This window comes from Nyctereutes procyonoides, unplaced genomic scaffold (genome assembly GCF_905146905.1).
Source record: "Nyctereutes procyonoides isolate TBG_1078 unplaced genomic scaffold, NYPRO_anot_genome, whole genome shotgun sequence".
Lineage (NCBI taxonomy): Eukaryota > Metazoa > Chordata > Mammalia > Carnivora > Canidae > Nyctereutes > Nyctereutes procyonoides.
Window position 1 is genome coordinate 23537189 of NW_026575128.1, and position 24108 is coordinate 23561296.

The following is a 24108-nucleotide window of genomic DNA, read 5'->3' on the forward strand; positions in this document are numbered from 1 at the left end:
GTTTAAATGCAGCTATTTCCCGGTCACAGTGTGACATCTGGATTTCCTGTCTCCTTCGATAACCGGTTAATTACAACCTGGACAGTGTGAAGTAGTTGTTTTTAGAACATCTTTGCAATGGGGCTTCGGGAGTCCTTAGAAGTTTAGGGAAGGCCAGGTGCATGCTGGAGGGCTTTCCCCCTGGCAGGAGCCGATTTTGCACGTGGGCCAGCCTGAGAGTCGGGGTGGTCAGGGTCTGTGTGCATCAGTGTGTGAGCACACGGGTGTGTGCTTGTCATTCAGGTGCATCGGTACGTTCTTTGCACGTCAGGGCATTCAGAGATACAGAGAAGACCAAAGTTCTCCAACAACCCTTATGGCCTTTCTCATTCCACTTTCGTCCTAACCATTGCTCCCTGGGTGGAGCCAGCCTACTGCCATTCCGTCTGCGTGTATCTTTTACGTGTCACTACCCACAGTTCTTTTTCCAAACCCCCAAATGAATATCAGACTAAAGACCATGAGCTACTCAAGTTACTCATGTTCAAAGCACCAACTAATATTGTCCACTGTGAGTGCCTGAATGGACAATCCTTTTCATTGCCCTTAAAATTGAGTCCCAGTAATCTTAGAGAAGAGGGTGCTGTTCATGTCTTCCCATCCTGAATTACAACCAAACAGCTGAAGCTTAAAGGAGGGTAAGTGTGTGATCACTGTACAAAGATGCCAAGAATCCCAGGCAGGATGTGTAGCGTCAGCTTAGTCATTCCCGGGCCTCTGTTGAAGACTAGGTTTTATTCTCACCTCCTCTTCCCATGTCTCCTTTGGCCCCATGGTAGAGGGAGAAGAACAGAGTGCTGCCATCTCTTCTCGGAGTCCACACAGGCGTGAGATGAAGCAGAGTGCCGTCAGGGTTCTGTTGTGGGTTTGTGCTTGTTCCGCCTTCAGACAGCAGGCCCTGCAGCCATTGGAAGGTCCATTGGTAGGCTCTCAAGCCATCTGCTGACAAGGTGCTGAGAGGCTCTTCGGTGTTAAAAAATGTAGATGAGTTTGAACTTGAAATGATTGGAGTGCCTCTGGTGATAAACTCAACTTGATGGGCCACACTTTTAACACAGAAGATGGACTTCAGCGGCTGCTTCCCCCGCCACGTGGGTGAGGGGAACAGAAGCGCCATCAAGGGGACATCTCTCTTCCTCCTGTGTCCTGGTAGCTTCTGTTGCTGTTGTCACCTTGCTCTGTCTGGCTCCTCACTTGACAGGTTGCTTCCTGCTGTCACACTGCTCTTGTCTCTCTGTCAGTCTGGAGGACAGCTGAGGTCAGTACTGAGACATTTTTAAAAAGGCAACAGGAAAAATGCGGCCGACCCTTCCCAACACGGGGGTCTCCTTCCCTGCTTGGCTGGTGCTGTGGGGAGTAGAGGCAGGGGTGTCACACGACTGATGGAATGCCATTTTGTAAAATACCTGCCCATTTTTTGTCACGGGATGAAAACATCTGAGTCATTTGTCATGGTACGAAACATTGGTGACGGTATGAAACCATTTGAAAATTCTTTGTTAAACATCGGAAATGTCTGCTCTGGTGACTTGCTGCCTCTTCTCAGCAGTGACCATATGGCTTAGCATCTTAAGCACTGGACTGTGACTTAGGAACTGTGTGCTAATGTTCCAGAGTCCATCTTCTGTTATTGATGCCAGCTGAGCCACCATCCATAAAATGCAAATAATAAACCTAACTACTCTGGAAAGTAAAGACCAGTAATAAATTCTTTCCACCATTCTAAAGTGATATAAATGTATGATAAATTATGGCAGAAACCATAGTGGAAAGAATACATTCTGAGTCCTTAGGAAGATAGATGTTTTTTGATATTTTGGATTACTTTGGATCCAATTGGCTTGGCAATTAGTCCCTTGGTATACATACGGTATGTTTGTGTGCATAATACTAAGCCACTAGTTCCGAAACTTCCCACAGTCGATGCCTCTTATCTTTCTCCTCCACTCATGCAAGTCTCATACTTAAAAGATTCTGCTAAGACCAAACTTGTGTTTACCAATAATGACAAAGGCATTTGTCCATGAAATCATCATTTTCAGAACGATGGCTATCATTTATAGCTGCTGTTATTCTGACTATTAACAACTTGAGACAGAGAAATTGAATTTATCATTTGTGTTCATCAATGTAAGTTAATCGTGGCTAAGTCTCTGGTCTTGATGAAATAATCAGCATAAAAAAATTAAAAAAAAAAATAATCAGCATAACATACATGTCCCTTCTTCCTTCCTTCGTGCCTTCCTCCCCACCTGCTTGCCCTTGTTTGCCTGCCTTTTAGAAGCCCAGGAACAGCAGATTGAGAGCAATTTGATTCAGCATTGGTAAGGTCAGCTTTGGATACAAGGTCTTTAGGTGTAGTTCTTTAAAAATTAGAGTTGATATTGTTCATATAGTCTCAAAAATCTCTGGGTCACTTATTTCAGAGATTAAGCCACAAATAAGAGAAAGTTCTGGCATGTAGCTATTATTTTCCATGATAAAATGGAAATGTGTGTGAAGAGAAGGCATCTTTTCTAGAGATCATTGAGTTTTTAGCATGTGTTGTAAAATTCTCATAGCCATGTAATTCTGCATTCTGCTTGCCGGCTGATTCATAACCAAGAACATTAGAGAGAACTCTCTTTTCTTTAGAAGCATCACTATATACATTATTCTGAATTTGTGTCCTTAAGTTTTAAAACTGTTGATCTGATATCAATTACTAGATTTTTTTTTCATTTTTAAATAATGCATTTCCACCCTTCATCTATCCCTCGTGCAAGTTAAATTCTGTTACAAACTGAGGGGGGAGCAGGCAGGTAAGGGGCAGTGCACACAGTGAAGAAACATCATGATCTCAAGTTGAAATATTAAACGATAAATATTTATTTCTCCAGAGACTGGATCCCCAATTACAGCATCCTGCATTGGATTAGGTAATTCTAAAACGCCTCCTCCAGGACAAGCAGGAAAAAGTGTTCCAGGATACAATGGTGAGAAGTGACCCTGATTATTTGGAATGTGTAAGGTTAATAAATTTGGTATTTTTTTTCCATGTCTAATGTGAATCAAACTGCACAGTCAGTGCTTAAAAGTATTTGATTGAATGAATACATTGTACTAAAAATAAATGCCTTAATTTTGTTATTAGTCAATTGGATCAAAAATAAGATTGTTGACTTCCAAGGACATGTTCTAAATGACTGTAATAACCGAGAAAATAATATTTATAAGGCACGTTAAGAATATGGCTGTAAAATTAATATGTATGAAACACTTGCTAGGTGCAGAGTACTTTGCATATATCATTTCACTTAATGATGAATTATATTTAATTCAGAGGTATCATTATCACTCTAAAGATGAGTTAACTGGTGCCTGAAGGGACTGAATTACTTTCCTTAGGTAATATGGCTGGTTAGGTCCTATAGACAGTGCAGACCATCATGTTTTATTTTGTTGGTTTGTTTGTTTGCTTTGCATGTTTTTGCTGCAAAAGCTGTAGTTTTTTCCCAATAATATGCAACCTTTTAACTTAGGAGTGACGGTAAAGTTTCTGAACCATGTTGGCTAAAAGTAAATATAAAGAACTAAGGATTCTAAATAGAAAAATCACTTAGTCCATACTGGTAGTACGTGACAATGAGATACAATGTATTTTAAATATTTGCTTTAAATTGTTGGTAAGGCTACAGTGGTTCAATAATTTCCCTTGGGCTCCACTTGCTAGTTATATAAGTTACACAAGTCACCTAACTTTTCAGAAATTCAGTTTCCTTATTTCTAAATGGGAATAATAATTCCACATGCTTCATAGGGTCACGATGTAACACAGTGAAGCATTAACACAAGCACTTGCCAGTGAACAGACTGAACTAAGTCTTAGCTAGTAGCGTGCTGATATTTCCTAGAAGCCAGACAGGCTGACCTAATTTAGACTTACACATTCATTTCACAGACAAGGAATATGAAGAACAGAATTTATTTTATTTGCATAAGGTCACAATTTAGCTTAACGGATTTACGAGGAAAATCCATCTTTGGTGGACAGAATATGGATCCTACATATAGTCTCTATTAGCATGTAAATCATAAAATGTAGAGACTTATCCCTTGCCTCTCTGACATAAAAATATATTTTCTTTCTAGGACAATGATTAGTTAAGGAAACGTGGATCATGTGACTTAGCCTAGTGGATGTATTTATAAAAAGACACTTTGGAATTTTTCTTTTAAGAGCAGAAATAGATATTCTGTGAAGTCAGTGACTTTTCCAGGCATGCGAAGGTGAACCCAGCTCCAGTGAAACCCACACTTTGAACAGTCCTGTCATCCTTGCTCCTTTTATCAGAAAAAATTGCTTTGTGTTGAGCCATTTTTTAGGGGCTGATGTTTGTGGGAGATGTTAAATACATTTCCCTTTCAGTATTTTTGTATCCAGCTATAAGAAAGAGTTAAGCTTTGATGCCTCATGAAATTTCAGTACAGAAGTTTCTCATTGTCTGAAAGCCATTGGCTTACAGACAGCATAGGTTAAACATTAGAGCTTAAGTATCTATAACCAAGGAGGTAGTGACTTTATGACTCATAATTTTCATGTTTTGTGGTTAGGCAGAGATTCAGAAGCATAATGTAGTATTCAGTATGAGGATAAAAAAGTGATATCCACCTGGAAAAAGCAAAGAAAACCATTTTTTGTGTGTGTGAAAAATATTTGACGTAGTGTAACAGTCGCACATTCATTGAGTACCTTACACAAGCTTGTCACTTACTCTCTTCAAGTAAGTCTTACAAGAACACTGAGCAAAGAATCACTCCCACTTTTTATATAGAGAAACCAAAGACGGAATATTTATACAGGGGCACAGAGTAAATTGGCTACGGCACTGAGATTTGGGGGACACAAAGGTTAGTTAGGCATGACCTCCACCCTTAATGACCTCCCGGTCTTGTGAGAGGAATATGCATACCACTACTAATTGTCAGAATAGAATTCTAAAGTAAAGTGCTCTGAAAACACAAAGAAGGGAATGATTAATTTTTTCTGGGGACAATGTCCTTCTTATAGCTTCGCTTAGTAGAATAATCTGGATGGATGACGCCACATAAAGGATCAATTAGAGCTTAGAACATGATGATATATCCTCATTTCCAGTTTGCACTAGGGGTTGTAGGATGTGGATACAGGCTTCGACCTCCTAAAATCTTTCAGGACTGGAATAGTGTGGCCCAGAAAGCACCACTGGGATGATATTTGGGGAGGCTTAAATGGATCTTTAAGGCTTAGAAGTGGATATTAAGCCTTAAATCACAAAAAGTGGTTTCCCACGCTTTTAAAAACTTTATTTTTATTGCTTGAAATATTTTTTGGCCTATTTTAGAACTTGATTTGTTTCCTTTTGCATCTATTTTTAATGTTTTTGATAGAATAGGAGGCTACGTTGAAGTGGATATAAACATGGATTTTGAAATTAACAGCATGTTTGAAATACAATGTCTTAGGGAGTTTCTGAGGGAAAATTCATGATCTTGTTAAGAATCAAAGCATGTGCCCTTTGAATTTTTTGTGAGACATGTTAGCATAGTTATATGTTCATTGTCTCATAGGAATTAAAAAAAGCCTGTGAAGCTACAGTTTTGGGGGTTGGATATAGGAAACATGGAAAAGTTCAAGCTTTAAGGCTACACATTTTTATTCAAATTTATGTTATTTGTTTGTTTCTATTCTACTTTGCAGTTATGATTTTGGATGACAACATGCAAAAACTGAAGGCTCGATGTTTAGGAAATATTGTGGTAAAGTAAGAAAAATTTGCAATGCTTCTATTTAAGAGCGCAAGAATTGGTATATAATAGTAAGAAAAAACATGCAATGGATAGCACTAAGTAGGGGGTTGCAAAATAAGCTCATGCATGGCTAGACAATACCCAGTGCCAACCTCTTGTCATTTAAACATGGAAGCCCCATAAAGTAGGATAAATTTAAATATGTTTTTTTATAAAGATAAATCTTGCATTTTAAATAGTTTTTTGATGATACAAATAATGCATGGGTGATCTATTTAACTTAAATACCAAAAATATAAAGATGTATTTAAAGTTTCTATACTCCCACCCTTTAGCGATACAACATTAATTTTATAGTATATATGTGCCTTTCCTTTTTTTATTTTTTTTATTTATTTATGATAGAGAGAGAGAGAGAGAGAGAGAGAGAGAGAGAGAGAGGGAGGGAGGCAGAGACACAGGCAGAGGGAGAAGCAGGCTCCATGCACCGGGAGCCCGACACGGGACTCGATCCCGGGTCTCCAGGATCGCGCCCTGGGCCAAAGGCAGGCGCTAAACCGCTGCACCACCCAGGGATCCCCTGTGCCTTTCCTTTTGATCAGCATTTTAGACTGCTTATTCTTGTATTTCCATTTTTCCTTAACCCTGTCTCATGAGCATGTTTCGCCTCAACTCTGCCTCTAAAAGTGTTTATTCCCATTCTAGAAATCTTGGTCTTTTTTCTTTAATATTTATGATTTATTTATGATGGTAAATAATACCATATTGAACATCATTTTTTTATGTTGACTTCTGTCCTTTTCTGATAATCACTATCGTATTGAATGATTTCTAAAAGTGTAAGTACGAGGTCAAATAGTAGCATAATATAAAATCCCCAACTCAGCAAATACCACAATTCCTGGCTAACATTTTCATCCTTGTTCATTTGTAAACAACAATTGTCAAAAGCATCAAAATTGGAAGTGCAAATACTGAAATTTGCTTTGAATAAATCCATATTTTAAAATTGTCATGCTAAAGGAAGCTGAAATGCAAGTTGATTAAATCGGGGGACAAACAAGGTGTGACTATTTTAATAATTGATACAGGTTGCTTTAGTGCCTCTGATTGGGAACATTGGCATCTTTACTGATATGGTTTAAGTAGTAGAATTTGGCAGAAGGAGCCACTGTAAATAAAGAACATTGTGGGCAGCCCCGGTGGCGCAGCGTTTTAGCGCCGACTGCAGCTCAGGGCATGATCCTGGAGGCCCGGTATCGAGTCCCACATCAGGCTCCCTGCATGGAGCCTGTTTCTCCCTCTGCCTGTCTCTGCCTCTCTCTCTCTAGCTGTGTCTCTATGAATAAATAAATAAAATCTTAAAAAAAAAAAAGAACATTGTATGTCAAACTTTGAAAAAAATTTGTTTTCCTACTTATTTAAAAGATATTCTTGGGATGCCTGAGTGACTCAGTCAGTTGAGTGTCCAGGTCTCAGCTCAGATCTTGATCTCAGGATCATAAGTTCAAGCCCCGCAGTGAGCTCCACACTGGGCATGGAGATTTCTTTAAAAAATAAGATAATAAAGAAAGAATTTTCATGACTCGGCATCCTGTCTCAGGTTAGAGACCTAACCTCAGGTATGAAATTTCTCAGATTAGGTCTCTGAACTGCAGAATATTGGACACATAACCTCACCCTTTCCCTAAATTAAACCTAACCTGAACCCAAACCTGAACCCTAGACCTGAGAGACCAAAAAAAAAAACCAACAAAAACAAACAAACAAAAAAAACGAAACAAAAAACAAAAAAAGATGTGGTATATTTATATAATGGACTCTTACTCGGCAGTGAAAAAGTACAAGATCTTAGCATTTACATGGATGGAGCTAGAGAAAAAAAAATCTCAGGTTAATAAAACATTTAAAATTCTGTGAAAATTAAATGAAAAACAGTAACTTTAAAAAGAATGGATTTCTTCAGATCAGGATACATTAACCTTACAAAAAGCTAGTAGAGCAGATATACTTTATGATACAATTCTCAGATTCTCGTGGGATCCCTAGGTAGGTAACTACTATATTATTTTTTTCAAGTTTAAATTTTAAGACATCTTTTTAAAAAACCGATTATTTATGTATTTATTCATTCATGAGAGACACACAGAGAGAGGCAGAGATATAGGCAGAGGGAGATGCAGGCTCCCTGCAGGGAGCCCCAGGTGGGACTCGATCCCAGGACCCTGGAATCACAACAGGAGCCGAAGGCAGACACTCAACCACTGAACCACGCAGGCGTCCCAAATTTTAAGACACTTGTCAAGATGGAAAAATTAAAAACTGAATATACCATTTATATTCATGTTATTCTGAGCTAGAATGAATGTTCACATAGAGCTGGTTGAAATCTGAATTCTTAGGGGGAAATGGAGAATTGGGGGAAAGCGTTCTAAGAAATTAATAATCTGAGCAAGATTGTAGGTGGATGTTTAGCTTACTTAGGGAAGCACTTGGTTTTTGAAAGCCCTCTAGCAGCACACATTTTTATATAACCTTCTCAATATAAGTGAGTCTATTTCATAAAGCAACTCTGTAAGATCCTAAAGGTAGTATTTGATGCCAACAGTTTTATACCCTCTGTGTGTTTTGCCATTCTAATTATTGGTTGTTTTGCCCTACTTCCATTCAAAAACAATATTGCAGTCGCCCATATAAACTATATTTTTTCTTAAAGCCATTAATGTTACTGGTACTTAAAAAGTAACACAACCATTGCCTTAAAGCATTTTATGGTTTAGATTGTCACCAATTCAGAATTATTTTCTACTCTCTGCATTCCTAAACAGGGAATTATATTGCACTGATCTGGGATTCTGAAATTTCTATGTGAATTCTTGGAAGATACAATATATTATGATATGCAGTGGAGTTTGTATCCTGCCTTAAGAGTGAGATGAGATGTTTGAAAATGTTGTATGTATATTCAAAAGGTAAAGAAGAAAAAACAGGAAAAAAAATAGTTCCCATCAATATCTCGCTCTTTTTTTTGTAAGAGTAGTTGAAACCTTATTATAGGAACTCATTTGTAATATCTGGGAGGATATTCCAAAGGATTTCCTTTGGAAACCCACTTCTCTAGTGGCCATTCCACCCTAACCTGTCAACCTCAAAATTACTCGTGCATCTCAGTGGCTGCCTGCAGAATGTGTAGGATGTTTTCATGTTTAACATCTATCGGTAAGGTTTCTTTGTGTTAGTCCATAACTGTTCTCTGTGCCTTGAGGGGATACATCATTCACCCAGAATGGGACTAGCCAATGAATGCTTTATAGAAGCTCATAAAAAATATATGTTTAATTGAATTAAGGGAAAGAAAAAAAAAACCCAAAGCTTCTTGACTTAATAAAAATTGTTGTGGTTCTAAAAAAAAAAAGTATGTAATTTGAGAGAGAAGGATTTTTTTTCATATAGACCACATTCTAAAGAAAGTTTGTGATCTGAAAGCAGACTTCTTTTCAGAGATTAGCCACACGAGCCCCAAGAAAACTTAGGTGGATACTGTAAAAGGGAGTTCATATGGTGAGTGGGGTCCACCAGGGACTTAAAACTGAGATGGTGTCAATAGCTACCTCTGGGAGTGATCCCTGGCCAGAAATAGATGTCCACTCTCAATTATTCATATCTAGGCTTCTCTTTATTATTTTATTATTTTGTATAATAACTAAGTAGTAGCGGTGTAGGTTCACTAATTATACTTGTAGTATAATTACAAGAATACAGGGAAAATCAGCATGGAATATTTGAAATGTATGGGGCTCCAACTATATTAAAGTAAGCCAATAAAAAAAATGACTCATTGTTTTAATTCCAAATTTATTTGCTTTTGTAAGTACTGCTGTAGCTGCTTCTTCCACTATAAAATCTGTTATGAACAAGATAAATCACCTTGGAAACTATCTTTCTGTGGCAGTTTCTTTAAAATCTGAGGCTATAATCATATTTCCACCCTTTCAAGATATTAAATGTAATGATTCATTTTATCATATTAAGATGATTCACCCTAAAATGAGAAATAGTGGTATGTGGAAATGTTGAACAGAAAACTCTTGTTCCACTTAATTTTTTCCACTTCTTTGTTAACACTTTTTAGAAATTGCACTGTTTTGCTTTCTTGGGAATCCCTTCACTGAAAGATAGACGTTTAAATGATTCCTCAACTACTGTAGACCGTAGGATGTAATAAGCATGAATCCTACAGCTTTTCTAGATTCTCTGCATTCATAGGATTTGCCTTTCTAGTAGAGAAGAAACTACATGTCTTTGTGGATGTTAGCAAATTCCTTTGACTCTGAAACCTACTCCAGGCAGTTAATTTAGTGGGAAAGTTATGGTATCTGAATTGCTATGAATACAGAATGTTCATGAATTTTGGGAGGTATTCCTGCAATTGCATCCAGAGCCCTAAAGTGCAGAAATAAAACTGAGTCTGTAATTTCCAAGCAACACAGAACAGGCCATGAAAGAAAATTTTAACTGCAATTGCCTTCCTCCGTACCCCAGAGCTCACTGTTATTAAAGCCATAGGTCTCTGGCTACTGTAACAAGCAGGCAGTAGTTGATCAAAACCAACTTGTGCTGGGTAATACATCTTTTCCACAGTATGCAGGTTTTTTTTTTTAAAGGAGGAAAAATAAGTCCTCCTTTATGGGCCTACGTTTTTCATGGATCGGATCCAGTTGTTGCTACTGGAAGTGCAGCTTTCCACCTCCTGCTGTGTGCCCTGGTCTGTGCCCCGCAGGCCTGGGAGCAGGAGGAGGGCGCTGTACCTGGAAGGCATCGTCCACGTGGCTTCCACTCTGCTGCCTGCCAGTTTCTCAGCCTCCAGATGTTGACTCCTGTCCCCTGTTGACTCCTGTCACATCATTATAGCTTCGCAGGAGTGACTTAGTCACTGTGCTGCTGTCTTGGGAAAGGGTCAGGACAGCTTTCTTTTCATCAGTGTATCCCTTTGAGTAAAACTAAGGGTGACACATAATTGTAATCACGTTCCTTTCTAAATGTCATACACAGATTTTATAGTAAGATCATTTATTAGCCTTACACCATCACAGTGAGATAGTGGGGCAGGTATTATCATTTTAGACATGGGCATCTAAACATCTTTAGTAGTTGTGCAGCTACAGCTCACATTTATAACCTAGTCATTTTGTCCCGAGAGAAAGAAATGATGGCTTAATCATTCTCTTTGTGGGGAGACAAAAGGCAGCCTCATAAGAAAATCTCAGGTAAAGCTACAGACTCCAGTGGAAATGCTAGGAGTGCAAAGTTGGGATCTACCCCCAGAATTCTCTAGGGAACAGGAGTTAGGTCTTCAATTTAACTTCTGTTACCATGGGGATTGCTGATGGAACAGTAAATACAGATCATCCTGTATCTGGGAATGGAGGCATGTATGCGTTATATTCCAGAGTGGTCGGGAATGTCACCTTCTACAGTGATGACCAGTCCCTTCTTTCCTTATCTGTTTAAGGATTTCTCAGCACACACACACACACACACACACACACACAGAGGATCACTTGAGTTATTTCTCTCTCCCTTTAAGAATGGGTTCTTAGGAAAGACATTCTCTAAGGGTAACTCTTGATCCACCCTTGGACAGGTTGCAACAAAACTTCCCTTTTCACTCTGCTTGAAAGAGTTGGGAAAGGTATCACAGAGTGGGGCAACAGCCTTATCTTGGATTTGAAGGAGGAGCGTAGGCACTATCCAGAGTGGGTCCCAGTATTTTCAAACCTACCCCTCCTCCTGCCAGTCTAATGTATCTTCATGTTATTGTAACTACAGAGGAAAATTTTCTTTTTCTGCAACCTCAGAAGAAGGCCCCAGGGCATCCATTATTCCAGGAGCAATAGGATAATCATTAGGATATTCAACAAGAAAAAATGTTAATTTGCAATTCTGTTAAAAAAAAATCTACTCTAGCTCATATATACACCGAACATCATCTCTCTGGAGCTTATTGCTTCTCTTCTCACGTGTTTTATTTCATATATATATATATATATATATATATATATATATATATAGTCATGGTTACTTCCAATTCTGGAACCCTCTCTTCCTGTATTTCTTTAGGACCATTATATGGCATCTTTTAAGGTTCCTTTTTTAGACTCTGTTTCTTTTTTTTTTTTTTGGACTCTGTTTCTAATGTTGAAATTGCAACATCCGAATTTTTAAAACACATCAGACTCTCTTAGTGAAGAACAGATAGCTTCCCCTCATTGTATCCTGCTAATAATTACTAATTGCAATCTCTTATCTTGCTCTCCAGCCTGTACCTCAATTCAATTTGGGGATAATGAAGTAGTTTTCTGGGGACATGTCAGAAATGATCAGGAGACTCAGATGTCATTTCCAGCAGATCCACACCTTGGCTTTTAGGTGTGGCTTCGTTTCAGGGATAAAACTTTCCCTTCCAAGAGCTCCTGCTGGTACAGAGTCCAAGGACCTGGTGTAAAACTTGCCTGACGAACATCTTTACCTTATTTCATTAACTTAAGGGAATAGACATCATTCATGACAGTCTTTCTCCCTAACTGTATTGTAAAAACACTAGACTTTCACATCTTCATCTTGTCTTCACTGGCTGATTCTATTCACACCTTCCCCGTCTTAGAATCAGCCTGCCTCTCTGCACTCCATCAATGACATATCTTTCCTTCCAGTCACCCACAGACTCTTAAAAAATATAGTCTAAATATATATGTATATATATATATATATAGATAGATATATAGATAGATAGTCTAGCTTCCTGCTTCCTCTTACTTTTACTTTTTAGTCACTCCCATTATTGTCTGCTCTGTGCCCCTGAAATGGCAATCCTGAGAATACTCAACGTATCTTCATTGTTGAGTTGCCTGATCTCTGTTGAATCACTCTCAAACAAAATCTGTGCTTCTATGACCTTGTTGAACACTCAATCATTATTAAAACTCTACAGTAGTGGCTCTTAAGATACTCTTTTTTCCTAGTTCTCATGCATCTGATTTATTTTTTGTTGAATGATCCCCTTTCTTTTGTTCTTAAAGAACAATAGCATTTGGCCTTGGATTTCTCCTTTCATTTCATTCCCTGTCCCTGGATCATATCCTTGGTATGTTATTCTTAATTCTCAAGGTCTCTAGATAGATACAAATTTATACAGACCTTTCTCACAGGAGTGAGAAAAAAATGGTATAAAAATCACTACCATCTCTGTTCTTTAAAAAAATTAAGCAGGTATTTGAAATTTTGTGCAACAGCTAAAAAAGTCCAGGTCCTTAAAATCTGTTAACTTTTTTCCCCTTGAGGATGGCTACCTATATTTTAATCCTCTACACTTTTATTAATTATAAGAATCTACTCTGTTACTGATCATTGGTGCCATAATTCGCCCAGGCACTAAGAGAAAACCCAGATTATGAGAGCATCTTCTTTTAAAGATAGAGGCTGCAGACGTAACCAGCTTCTGGGAAGTATAAGATGTTCTCTTTCTCTCTAGTAACACTCTTACCAGAAAATGCTGCACGCTCTGTCCCATGTACACATGCTAAATCAGGTACGTCCCAGGCCACCGGGAAACTCAGATTGCACTCGGTGCCTGAGGGGCTAATTCATTTGGATTATTATTGCAAATACTTAGGAGTCTCTACTGTGAGGAGGCAGTCTGGATGCTGGGGGATCAAAATCTGTGTCTAGGGGAGATAAAATGAAAGAGAAGCTGCTTGAACAGTAGTATGTCCTTCTTTCTGCATAGTTTTCACTACAGGCAATGTTAAGTTGGATCAGCATTTCTGTACACCAACAATCAGATGGTGCTAAGAAACAGCTGCTTCTGTTAGACCCAGCATCCGCATTCTAATTTGCCTCAGACCCCAGCCCTCTCTGATGTCCCCATAGCAGCCTTAGTATCAGTTGCCAATTATTATCACAGTAACCTTTTATTTTTCTTAGAGTATAGTGAATAAATATCACCATGAAAAGCAGAAAGGATGTAGATCATCATATACTGGAGAGGAGGAAAATTGGAAAATTGTTTATTTACTATGTAAGGAGAATCCATCTCCATTGAGATTATTGTCGAGATTGTTTCTTTTACATGTAGTCAGCTTCACTCATGAATGTTATCTTTTCCATCCTGGATTGGTTTTCGGTTTATTATCTACCAAACCTTCCTGGCATCCTTATTGACCTCTTTATCCTCAGCATCCCGAAAATGGTGCTGAATTGAATGTGTTTTGGTGGCTGCTATATTCATATTTTATTCCCATGTTTAATAACCAATGATTTACACCTGCCTATAAGATAGTAACAATAAAAACAAACTAAGGAAGTGAAATTATGTGATACGGAGTTAGGATTGGCATAGCCGACTCCACTACAAGAGCCCACAGGCATCACCTGCTTCGGCCCACGGCCTTCGCGCGGGCTTAGTGAGGAACAGCAAGAGCAACAACAGCAGAGTGTCTGTAGTTTACAGATTACAGACCGCTTCCATGTGCATTTTATGCAATTGCATGAAGTCCAGAAATGCAGATGTTGCATTCTTTTTTCTCCATCTTAAATTAATACAAAGTGAGGGTTTCTCAAGGGAGGATGACCTACCAGGAGGCTGAAGATGGGCAATCACAGCTGGGCCACTGATGCCACTTGTAACACCACTCGTCGGACAGAATGTGAGAATACAACTCAGCGCCTCGGAGATCTAACGTTGGGGTGGAGGATGCGTGACACTGCCTCATGGGAAGCAGTAGCCAATGTCTACTTTGTTTTCAGTTTTTGCAATATGAACACTGTGAAGTCACTGCTTCGCTTTGTATTTTTATTGCATGAGCCTGGAGGGGAAGGTGTTGGAAAACCCTTAAATTCTACAGTATCGAAATTCCCAAACTTTGAAGCATTTTCTAAAAGGTTCTTGTGTCCAGAAAACAATTTGAGTGATTATTTTCATTGAGTGGCACTTCCTACAGGGAGCCAATGTGAGAATTTGTTCATTTACCTGTATAAAGATAGACCAAGATTAAGCCCTGACCATGCGTATAATACCTATTTGATACTATGGGGGAAAGAAATAGAAGGACAAATTGGTTGGAAAGAAGAGGTATATCCGATCATCTGGTTTATATTCTCAAGTATCTCCATGTGTTCATAGGATGAGAAATCACCTGGGTTGGGATGGTCATGAAAAGGGAGACTGCAAGTGGGTGCAGTGAGAGGGACTTCCCTGAGGCAGATTGATTGTGAGGATAAGATTGTTCATGGAATGCTGAATTGGAGCATTTCATCACAGAGATAGCCAGAGGTGGCAGTTGGGATCCTGGTACTTCAACAGCAACAACAAAAAGGATTTATTTACCTATGGTAGAAGGATATTTGTCCTAAAAAACTAATTGAGTCATGCATCTCTGGTTCCTTTGTGCAGATGTTATGCTTCCTATTGAAACAGTGATTGTTGCTAATAATACCTATTTGAACCCCAGCCTCAATGTGCCTTTTGTGCCCTTTCCTGAGACTACGGTCATCCCTCAATGCTGCTGCCAGGTCATCGCCAGCTGCTCAGCCTCAATTAGGATCCGTCCAGGAGATTTAGGGGTCATGCTTCAATGTGGGATTTGACTTGCAATTATCCATCACACTAGGAAATTGTTCTAATCAATCTATCTTTATTACCACTTAGATTGTAATTCTAACTGCTCTGTTTTTATATAAGGTTGCCATTACCACCTGGGGCTTTTTCAGGACTCTGGAAGAATCAGGAAGCATTCAAGCATTTATACTTTGAAAAATTTCCTGTAAGAACTTTATAATACTTGTTTTTAAACCTTCCAAAGTACCTCTCTGTAGTTCTTGCCTATTAAATTGAGCACTTAGTCCTGGACTCATAGATAACAACTTCTAAAGTTTATCTGGACCAAGTTCTGGATCTCAGAAATAAGAATGCCCAAACCACAATTAGCTACTAAGTCATTTTTATATTTATTGGTCTCTGGACATAGAAATTTCTCAGTTTATCTTTAGCACATTTTCCTGAAATTGAGCAGCCCTGAATATCGGGAACGCTTTGTTAAATTAAAGACTTTGGGGGGCTATCTCTATTCTTTCCTGATTGGATCTGTCTGAGAGCACCTGATCAGAATTGTACACTGTCACTGGGACCCCTTCACCTCCTCTATAGCTGCTTATGTGAGCAAAGTTCATCTGGATTGCCCACAGTTGTATTTTTCCACTCCTTTACCTATTTTTGATATTCATTCCTGAATGTTCTCTTAGCTTTTTATTTTAAGTTCCCATTTTAAAATACAGATACACGCTAGGCACAGGGTTCCTGCAGCACAACCTCCAGTAACCTGGATGGCCAAAAGCGTTGTCTTACTTTTTGTTTTGTCATTTACCTGCTTCTCCGTATCACCATAATATGTTTTGTGTTTATAACAGCACTTTATTGTTAATACACATCAGGTCCCACCATCATATTGCTGCTGCACTTTGGTTTCTATTTCTTTCCGAGAGGTTCTTGGTTCTCATTATGCAGTAGGTGGTAAAAAAAATGGTCAGAATTCTATTAAAACAAACAAACAAATAAGTCTCAGTGTTTAGCATTTTATCTTTATTATTTGTGAGTGAAAGACAGGTAACCTAATCAAGTAAGCAAATGACAGGATTTAAAATAGCTTCCTTTAGAAAAGAGATCTTGGAGTTAAATGATCTCAGTAGCTGAGATAAAACATGCCCCCGATGGACTTTGGCAGCGAGAAGATTTGTCAGTAGAGTTGACTCTCGTCGGCCCGATCTATCGGCCTGATGGGCCCCGTTAAATCATCAGAGTACTGATATGATTAAGTACACCCAATAGTGGCAAATGAGATGTGCATGTGGTTTTAACATGATCACTTTTAACACTGACAGCGCCCAGGGTCTCAGTTTATGGTTAAACTATGTGGGGTGACTGTACTCTTGCTATCCTGACCTCAAACTTCTCATCGAAGGGTTAATCACAGCACAAAAGGTAGAGTAACTTGCCTGTAGTTTACAAGTCATGGAGCTGGAAAGGGAGTAAAGGGAAAGCCTTTATGAGTAAAGGCTGGAGTCCATGCTCTTGAACTGTACTCTAGGTTTTTCTCTCCGAAAGAAATGACAGTGAGAGCTGCCAATTACTGAGGCCTTTCGCTGTGCCAGGATCGGCCCTCTTTACATACACCATCTCATCTATGCTTCACTGAAACCTTACAGGGTATATATAGTTCACTACCTTGTTTAGCAGATGAGCATCCTGAGACTCAGGAGAATAAGAAGCACATATAGTGACTCATCTGGACTGTTCCTAAAGCCCATGCTCATTAACATAAGTATCAAGATAACTGAAAAGCATTAGAATTAATATTTCTTTCTACTTTGTATTCTTCTTGATTCTCCATTCTATTGTGATTTCTGGACCAGTGAAGATGTGCTGCTACTTTGAGTTGATTAAAAATTAAATTTCATCCCTATTATTATATTTCACAGAAGCTCGAGTCTAATCCAAATTCATGTTAACAAACTAGCACTCTATTTTGTAATTATTCATAGAGAGGTTTAGAGCTTTTAAAAATTAATATGAATTAAAGAGGAAATCTATCAAAGAATTACTTTGCAATACCAAAGTATATTGGAAATACTGAACTATTAATTCTCCATTAAAAAAAGTGAGTTCATAAAGTTTACAATTCTACATTCAAACATTTAACTTGAATATATATAAGAACATTTGAATTTATTCCTGGCTATTAGAGGAGCAAAGAGATTCTAGTAAGTTTTCAAAATCAAGAAGAGTTTAATTCCATAGCCTAGTTATGAAAAAAAAAAAAGTCAAATGCGTGCAGTAAATCCATTTCTATCACATTTTATATTATACCACTCTTAAATGATTGCATTACCTAGCAATACATGCTAATGAGACATTATTGATTCTCATTTTCAGGGATACTATGACACCATGGATGCTGGTTACATGGATGAAGAAGGCTATTTGTATGTTATGTCTCGAGTTGATGACGTGATAAATGTTGCAGGTCACAGGATTTCTGCAGGTGCTATTGAAGAGGTATTGATGAATATGAATTTTCTGTTCCAGGTAGTATTTAGAGACAGAGGTGAACTGGAGTTAAGTCATTGTATCTGGGAAATTACTGTTCCCTTCGTTTGAAGCAGAGGCTGGGTTACCTGTACCTCTCTCACCTCACTTCCTCTTGTATAAATCGTCCTATTCTCCACACTCCCGGTCTCTGGGTGGTAGGGGGGGAATTTGAAGAAGCTACATATTTGTGCTATTTATAGGAGAGCTTATCTACTTTTGCTTCTTGATACTTACTACTTGCATTGCCTCTAGCTTCTTGATTTTCTCTTGCTCGATAACCAGGTTTGCATATAGTCTTTAACTGGTGGGAGATTTAAATATTTTATTGTACTCTTAAATCCTGAGAATTTTTTCTAATGTAAATACATTGTCACTAAGTCCCCAGAAGAACTTTTTTTTAATGTTTTTAATTTGTACATTTACATAGAGTAAAATCTACTTTATTGCTGTTCGGTACTATGAGTTTTTATACTTGTATAGATTCTTGGAACCTTTACCACAGAGAGAATACAGAAAAATGTCAGCACTGCCAAAGAATTCTCTCATAGCATTACCTTTGTATTCTGATGCTCCCCATCCCTAACCCCTGGTGACTACTGATTTTTCTATTTCTATGTTTTTGCTTCTCTAGGATGTCATAGAAATGCAATAATATAGCATGTAACATTTGAGACTGAGTTATATCATTTAGGAAAATACATTCGAGATCCATCCAAATTGTTGTATATCAATAATTTGTCCTTTTATATTGCTATGTGGTATTCCATTAGTGGATGTATTAACCAGGCTCTGTATCCATTCACTCACTGAAGGATATTTGGATTGTTTCTAGTTTGAAGTAATTTTAAATAACTCTGTTATATGCATTCATACAAGTTTTTGGGCAAAATTAGTTTTTATTTTTCTATGATAAGTAACCATAGTGAGTTGGCTGGGTCATGTGGTAAATATATATGTTTAAGTTTATAAGAAACTGTCAAACTGTTTTCCAGAGTGGCTTCTCAATTTTACATTCCTGCCAGCAGTGTTTGAGGGTTTCTGTTTCTTCCTGTCTTTATTAAAACTTGGAGTTGTGTCATTATCCTTATTTTAACCATTCTAATGGATATGTAGTGGCATCTCGTTGCTTTCAATTTGGTTTGCCATAATGACTTAATGATGTTGGGCATCTTTTGACATGCTTATTTCTCATCCAGATAACTTCTTTGGTAAAATACCTGTGGGAATCTTCTGCTCATTTTTTTTTAAATTGAGTTGTTTTTTGTTGTATCATCTGATACATGATTTGCAAATATCATCTTCCAGTCTGTGACTAGTCTTTTTATTTTCTTAAAGATGTCCTTCACAGGGGCGCCAGGTTGGCTCAGCGGTTGAGCATATGCTTTGGCTCAGGGCGTGATCCTGGAGACCCGGCATCAAGTCCCACATCGGGCTCCCTGCGTGGAGCCTGCTTCTCCCTCTGCCTGTGTCTCTGCCTCTCTCTCTCTCTCTCTCTCTCTCTCACAAATAAATAAGTAAAATCTTTAACAACAACAACAAAAAGATGTACTTCACAGAAGTATTTTTCATATTGATGAGATCAAGTGACTTTTTTTTTTTTTTTAACAAATCATGATTCTGGTATTGTATCTTAGAACTCTTTCCTAAGCCAAGGTCATAACAGTTCTTTGTTTTGACCTAAGAATTTTATAGTTTCATGTTTTGCATTTACTTTATTGTTTTACATTTACTTTATTTTACATTTCAGATCAGTTTACATTTACATTTTGAGTTTTTGTGTGTGTATGGTGCAAATTGTAAAGTGAGGATTATTTTTTTTTGAAATATGGATGTCAGGTGTTCGAAGCATCAATTATTGCAAAGACTGCTTTTCTTCCTTGAATTTCCTTCTTACTTTTGTCCAAATCAGCTGACAGTATTTGAGTGGATCTATTTCTAGAGTATCTCTTCCGTTTCATTATTCTATGTGTTATCCTTTTACCAGTACCATTCTGTCTTGATATTGTAGCTTCATAGAATGCCTTAAGTTGAATAGTGTCCACATTTGCTCTTCTTTTTCAAAATTGTTGTTGGATGTTCCAGTTTGTTTACTTTTCCATATATATTTTAGAATGAACTTTTTTATAGTTATAATGAATTTTGATTGTGACTGCATTAAATCTATAGATACTTTTGGGAAAAATTGTTATTTGACTTATACTGAATCTTCCAATCCAAGAGTCTTATACATGTCTTCATTTCTTTAGGTCTTTTTTGATATGTTTCATCAACATTTTATATTTTTTAGTATACAGATTCTGAGCTTATTTTGTTAGAGTTATACCTAAGTATTTAATTTTTTAGCTACTGTAAACAGAATCTTTTTAAAATCTAAGTTTACAAATTTTCACTGCTAGTGGATAGAAATACTGTTGACTTCTTTGAACTGATATGTATCTTTTATAGATTCCTTGAGATTTCCTATATAATCATGTGTCTGTGAATAGAGATAATTTTATTGCTTTCTTTTCAGTCTGAATGCCTTTTATTCCTTTATCTTGCCTTCTTGAACTGGTTAAAATTTCCAGTATGATATTGTATAACAGTGGTGAGGACAGATACCCTTGTCTTATTTCCGAATTTAGGGTAAAAACATTCAGTACCTTACCATTAAGAATCATGTTCCTTGTAGGTGTTTCCGTAGATAAACTTTATCAAATTACGATGTTCATCCTATTCTTAATTTGATGAGATTTAAAAAAAAATCTTGAATGAATGCTGAATTTTTTCCAAATGCTTTTTCTGCTTTTATTGATATGATCATGTGACTTCTTAAAAGCCTTTTAATACGTGGATTTCATTAATTAATTTTCAAGTGTTCAGCCTTGCATTACTGGGATAAACCTTACTTGTTGCAATGTCTTTATATATTGATTTTTTTTAAACATCTATAGTCATTTTCTTTGTTCTGAAGTTGGTTATGTGTGGTAATCACATAGCCATTCCATCTTTTTTTGAATAGTGTTTGAATCATATATCTTTTGTCATCCTTTCATTTGGATCATTGTGGGTTATTATGGATCTATGCAGATCCATCATCTGGGTCATTATTCTTTTTATGGACTTCTTGTAGATAGCATACAGTTAGGTCTTACTTTTATTTTTATCCAATCTGACAATATCTATCTTTTAAGTGGTGTTTTCAGACCACTTAACATTTAAATAAATTATTCATATATTTATATTTTGCGTATCAGTTTATTAGTTTTCTTTTTGCCTTTTCTTCATTTTTCTCTTATACATTTTTCTCTCTTCCTTCAAGTCATTTCATTTTCTTTTGTAGCTTCTGTTTCTTTACTGAGAACTTCTCTGATTCCTTTCACTCCAAGAATGTTTGCCCATTTTCTTGGACCATGGCTATTGTTTTTTTTAATATTCATCTCTGTTAATTTTATTCTGAATATGTAAATGAGGTGTTATGGGTCAAAGACAGATTTCTTGATAATAAATATGTCATTCTTTCTTACCCAAGGCCATAGCCTTAGGTCCTATATAAGTGTCAGACACTTCATAGATGAGAGATGAGTAAGATAATATTTGTCTGCTTATAAGGGAGAAGAAAGCATTGATCTTCCATCCCTCATCAGAAAGTCTCCTTCAAAACATAAGGGCCTTAATCCAAACTCCAACTCTTTGATATGTAAATAAAATCTCTCTAGGAGCCAGATAGCCCTGTGTGTCTCAACTCTTACAACTTAGAGATGTTTCCAAGTTCTGAGGCTTCATCTTTGTTTGACATGTAAATACCTAGGAAGTTAGTGAGCCACTCTCCCCAGCACGTTGTGAGTTTAACCCTAGGGAACTAGTCTAGTCTAGACTTTGATAATTTTGCCATTCCAGGGAAATTAGAAAAGTTTTATTATCCTTTCAGACCAGAGTAATTAACCCGACAATCAGCTATACATCAAATTCTCATTGTATTTAAAGATTCTTGGGAGGCTAGGGCTTTATATAACAGCAATGAGGAATTTAGGAAAGTTTTTAATCCCCCTGCCACCATTATAATAGCTGCATTAAAATGTTTGTCTGGTAATTCTAAAATTTGGGTCATCTTGGTGTTTGTGTGTATTAATTAATAGTCTTTTATCTTAAGAGATGTTTAGGTTTTCTTGATTCCTTTTACATCCAGTAACTTTTGATTCTATCCTAGATATTTTGAATATTACATTGTGAAGTTCTGAATCCTGTTAAAATCACCTGGATTTGTGTTCTTGTGATTACCTATTTTAGTTAAGGTCAGATCACCTGTCCTTACTCACTTCCTATGGACTGTGGTTCCAATGTTAATTTAATTTTCAGTTTCTGAAGCACTATTTTGGTCCATCTCACTTGTGTCTCTCCTAGAGGCCAATGTGAAACTCGAGTTAAATGTTCAGGATCTTCACTGTGCTGGTTCCGGTTGGACTCATGCATGCACATATCTGGGGTAGGCTCAGGACTTCATACACAGACTTGAAGTATCCCTTTGTCCAGCTCCTTCTTCTCCATAATCTACTCTTCACTTTCTGATTTCCAGGGTTGCCCATTGCTGCTCTCTTGGGTAAAAAGTCAGAACTTTGCACTCCCTCTGTTCTTATCAGGGTTCAATACTGCATGTCCTACATGCGCTGCATGCCTGGACAGAGGATGAGACAGTCTCTTTGATAGCACTCTCTTAGTGGAGAGCAGAGCAGGTCAACAGGGATCTACTTCTGAACTGTATGACTGCTCTTGCAGGGGAGGGGGGCCAAATGGCACTGAATCTTTCTAGGCTCCCATAGAGTCTGTGTGTGTTTGGGACGGGGTTCCCTCGGGACTCCATCCCACAGGATGCACACCAGTAATGGAGAAGAAAGGACATTGCTCTTTTGCCGGCACTCACTTGGAGTAGGGTGTGGAGAGTCAACAAGATCGCTACAGCTCTGTAGGAAGGGAGAAGGGCACTGAGTCTTTGTTGGTGTTCACCTACAGTAGGGAGGTAAGAGGAAAAGGATTGTTTCCCAGATCCTATGCTCCTTTCCCTGGGCTTCTGTAAAGGTCAACATTTCTTAGAGCTTTTCTGTCAGCACTTATTGGCAGTTCCACCTTTTGGGCTACTCAAGCACCCAGGTCAGAATATATAGGAGGCAAAACACAAACAAACACAAACCATAATGACAACAAAACTCAAAATCTCCAAAGAAACAAGCAAAAAAGAGGGTTGTGTCTCAAGCTCTTATAATTCTAATAGAGTCATCTGATCTGGTTTTTTAGCCCAGAGTTTTTCATTACAATTAGTTAAAGAGATAAGATAGAACATATTTATTCCATCGTTTTCAGAACCAAAAATCCAGAATTATTTTTAAATGGAATAGAGCAAACTGAAATTTAAATGAAAGAAAATGCTTAAAAATAATTCAGAGATGAGAGCATGCAGAATCAAAGTTGAGTTCTCCTTCTTATAACTTAAAGATGGTCACCTTCTTTAAAAGTCATACTTATTTATCATCAGGGAAAACCAAATAGCTTAACACCTCTTGTTATGTTGGCTTTGCGTGTGCGACAGTGTAATATTATTTGAGTAAAAGGAAAATATTTTATATAATATTTTGGAATATGTGGCTTTGTGTGCTATTATAATATTACCTTATTTTTAGCCTGCTCTGAATTTTGCAATAACCTAAAATTGAAATTCAAGCTTCATGTGTTTTGGCGTGTGGGCAAAAGGTGGTTCTGGTTGCATGAACTTTTAATTTCTTGCCTTCAGGAGATTACCTCTAATATTCACCTGCATTTCTGGCAGACTCAGCTAATCAAAATATGGAGATTACATATGCAAGGCTTTTACTATCAGTCAAAGTTCTTGGTTCTGTTTTATTTTTAGAACAAAAAAAGGAAGTATCAACCTATTTAAATATATGCTTTAATACGTTTCTACTGACATCCTTCTCAGTGTATATAATCAGAGAATGAAATAGGCAGAAGGTAGACAGTAAAATGATAAAAGTTGGAAAAAAAAAGCATAATAGAATCATTGGTTTCCGACAGCAATTTTGTCACACACAGCACATAATAGGACACCCGTCAGCCTTCAAGCCTTCTTGAAGTGAATGTCTCCCTTTATGTGAATTAAATGATTAACTCTATTGTATATTTATGTC

At 37.5% G+C, this 24108-nt stretch overlaps 1 protein-coding gene across 1 annotated transcript in view; it reads left to right on the forward strand.

The window, feature by feature from the left end:
• Positions 1 to 24108, forward strand: part of ACSS3 (acyl-CoA synthetase short chain family member 3) — a 142061-nt gene that overhangs the window by 107972 nt on the left and 9981 nt on the right. Inside the window, exons 10-13 of the mRNA XM_055341559.1 lie at positions 2919 to 3014; positions 5759 to 5822; positions 15548 to 15629; positions 17795 to 17917. Of these exons, the coding sequence (XP_055197534.1) occupies positions 2919 to 3014; positions 5759 to 5822; positions 15548 to 15629; positions 17795 to 17917 (365 nt within the window). The remainder of the gene's footprint in view (positions 1 to 2918; positions 3015 to 5758; positions 5823 to 15547; positions 15630 to 17794; positions 17918 to 24108) is intronic.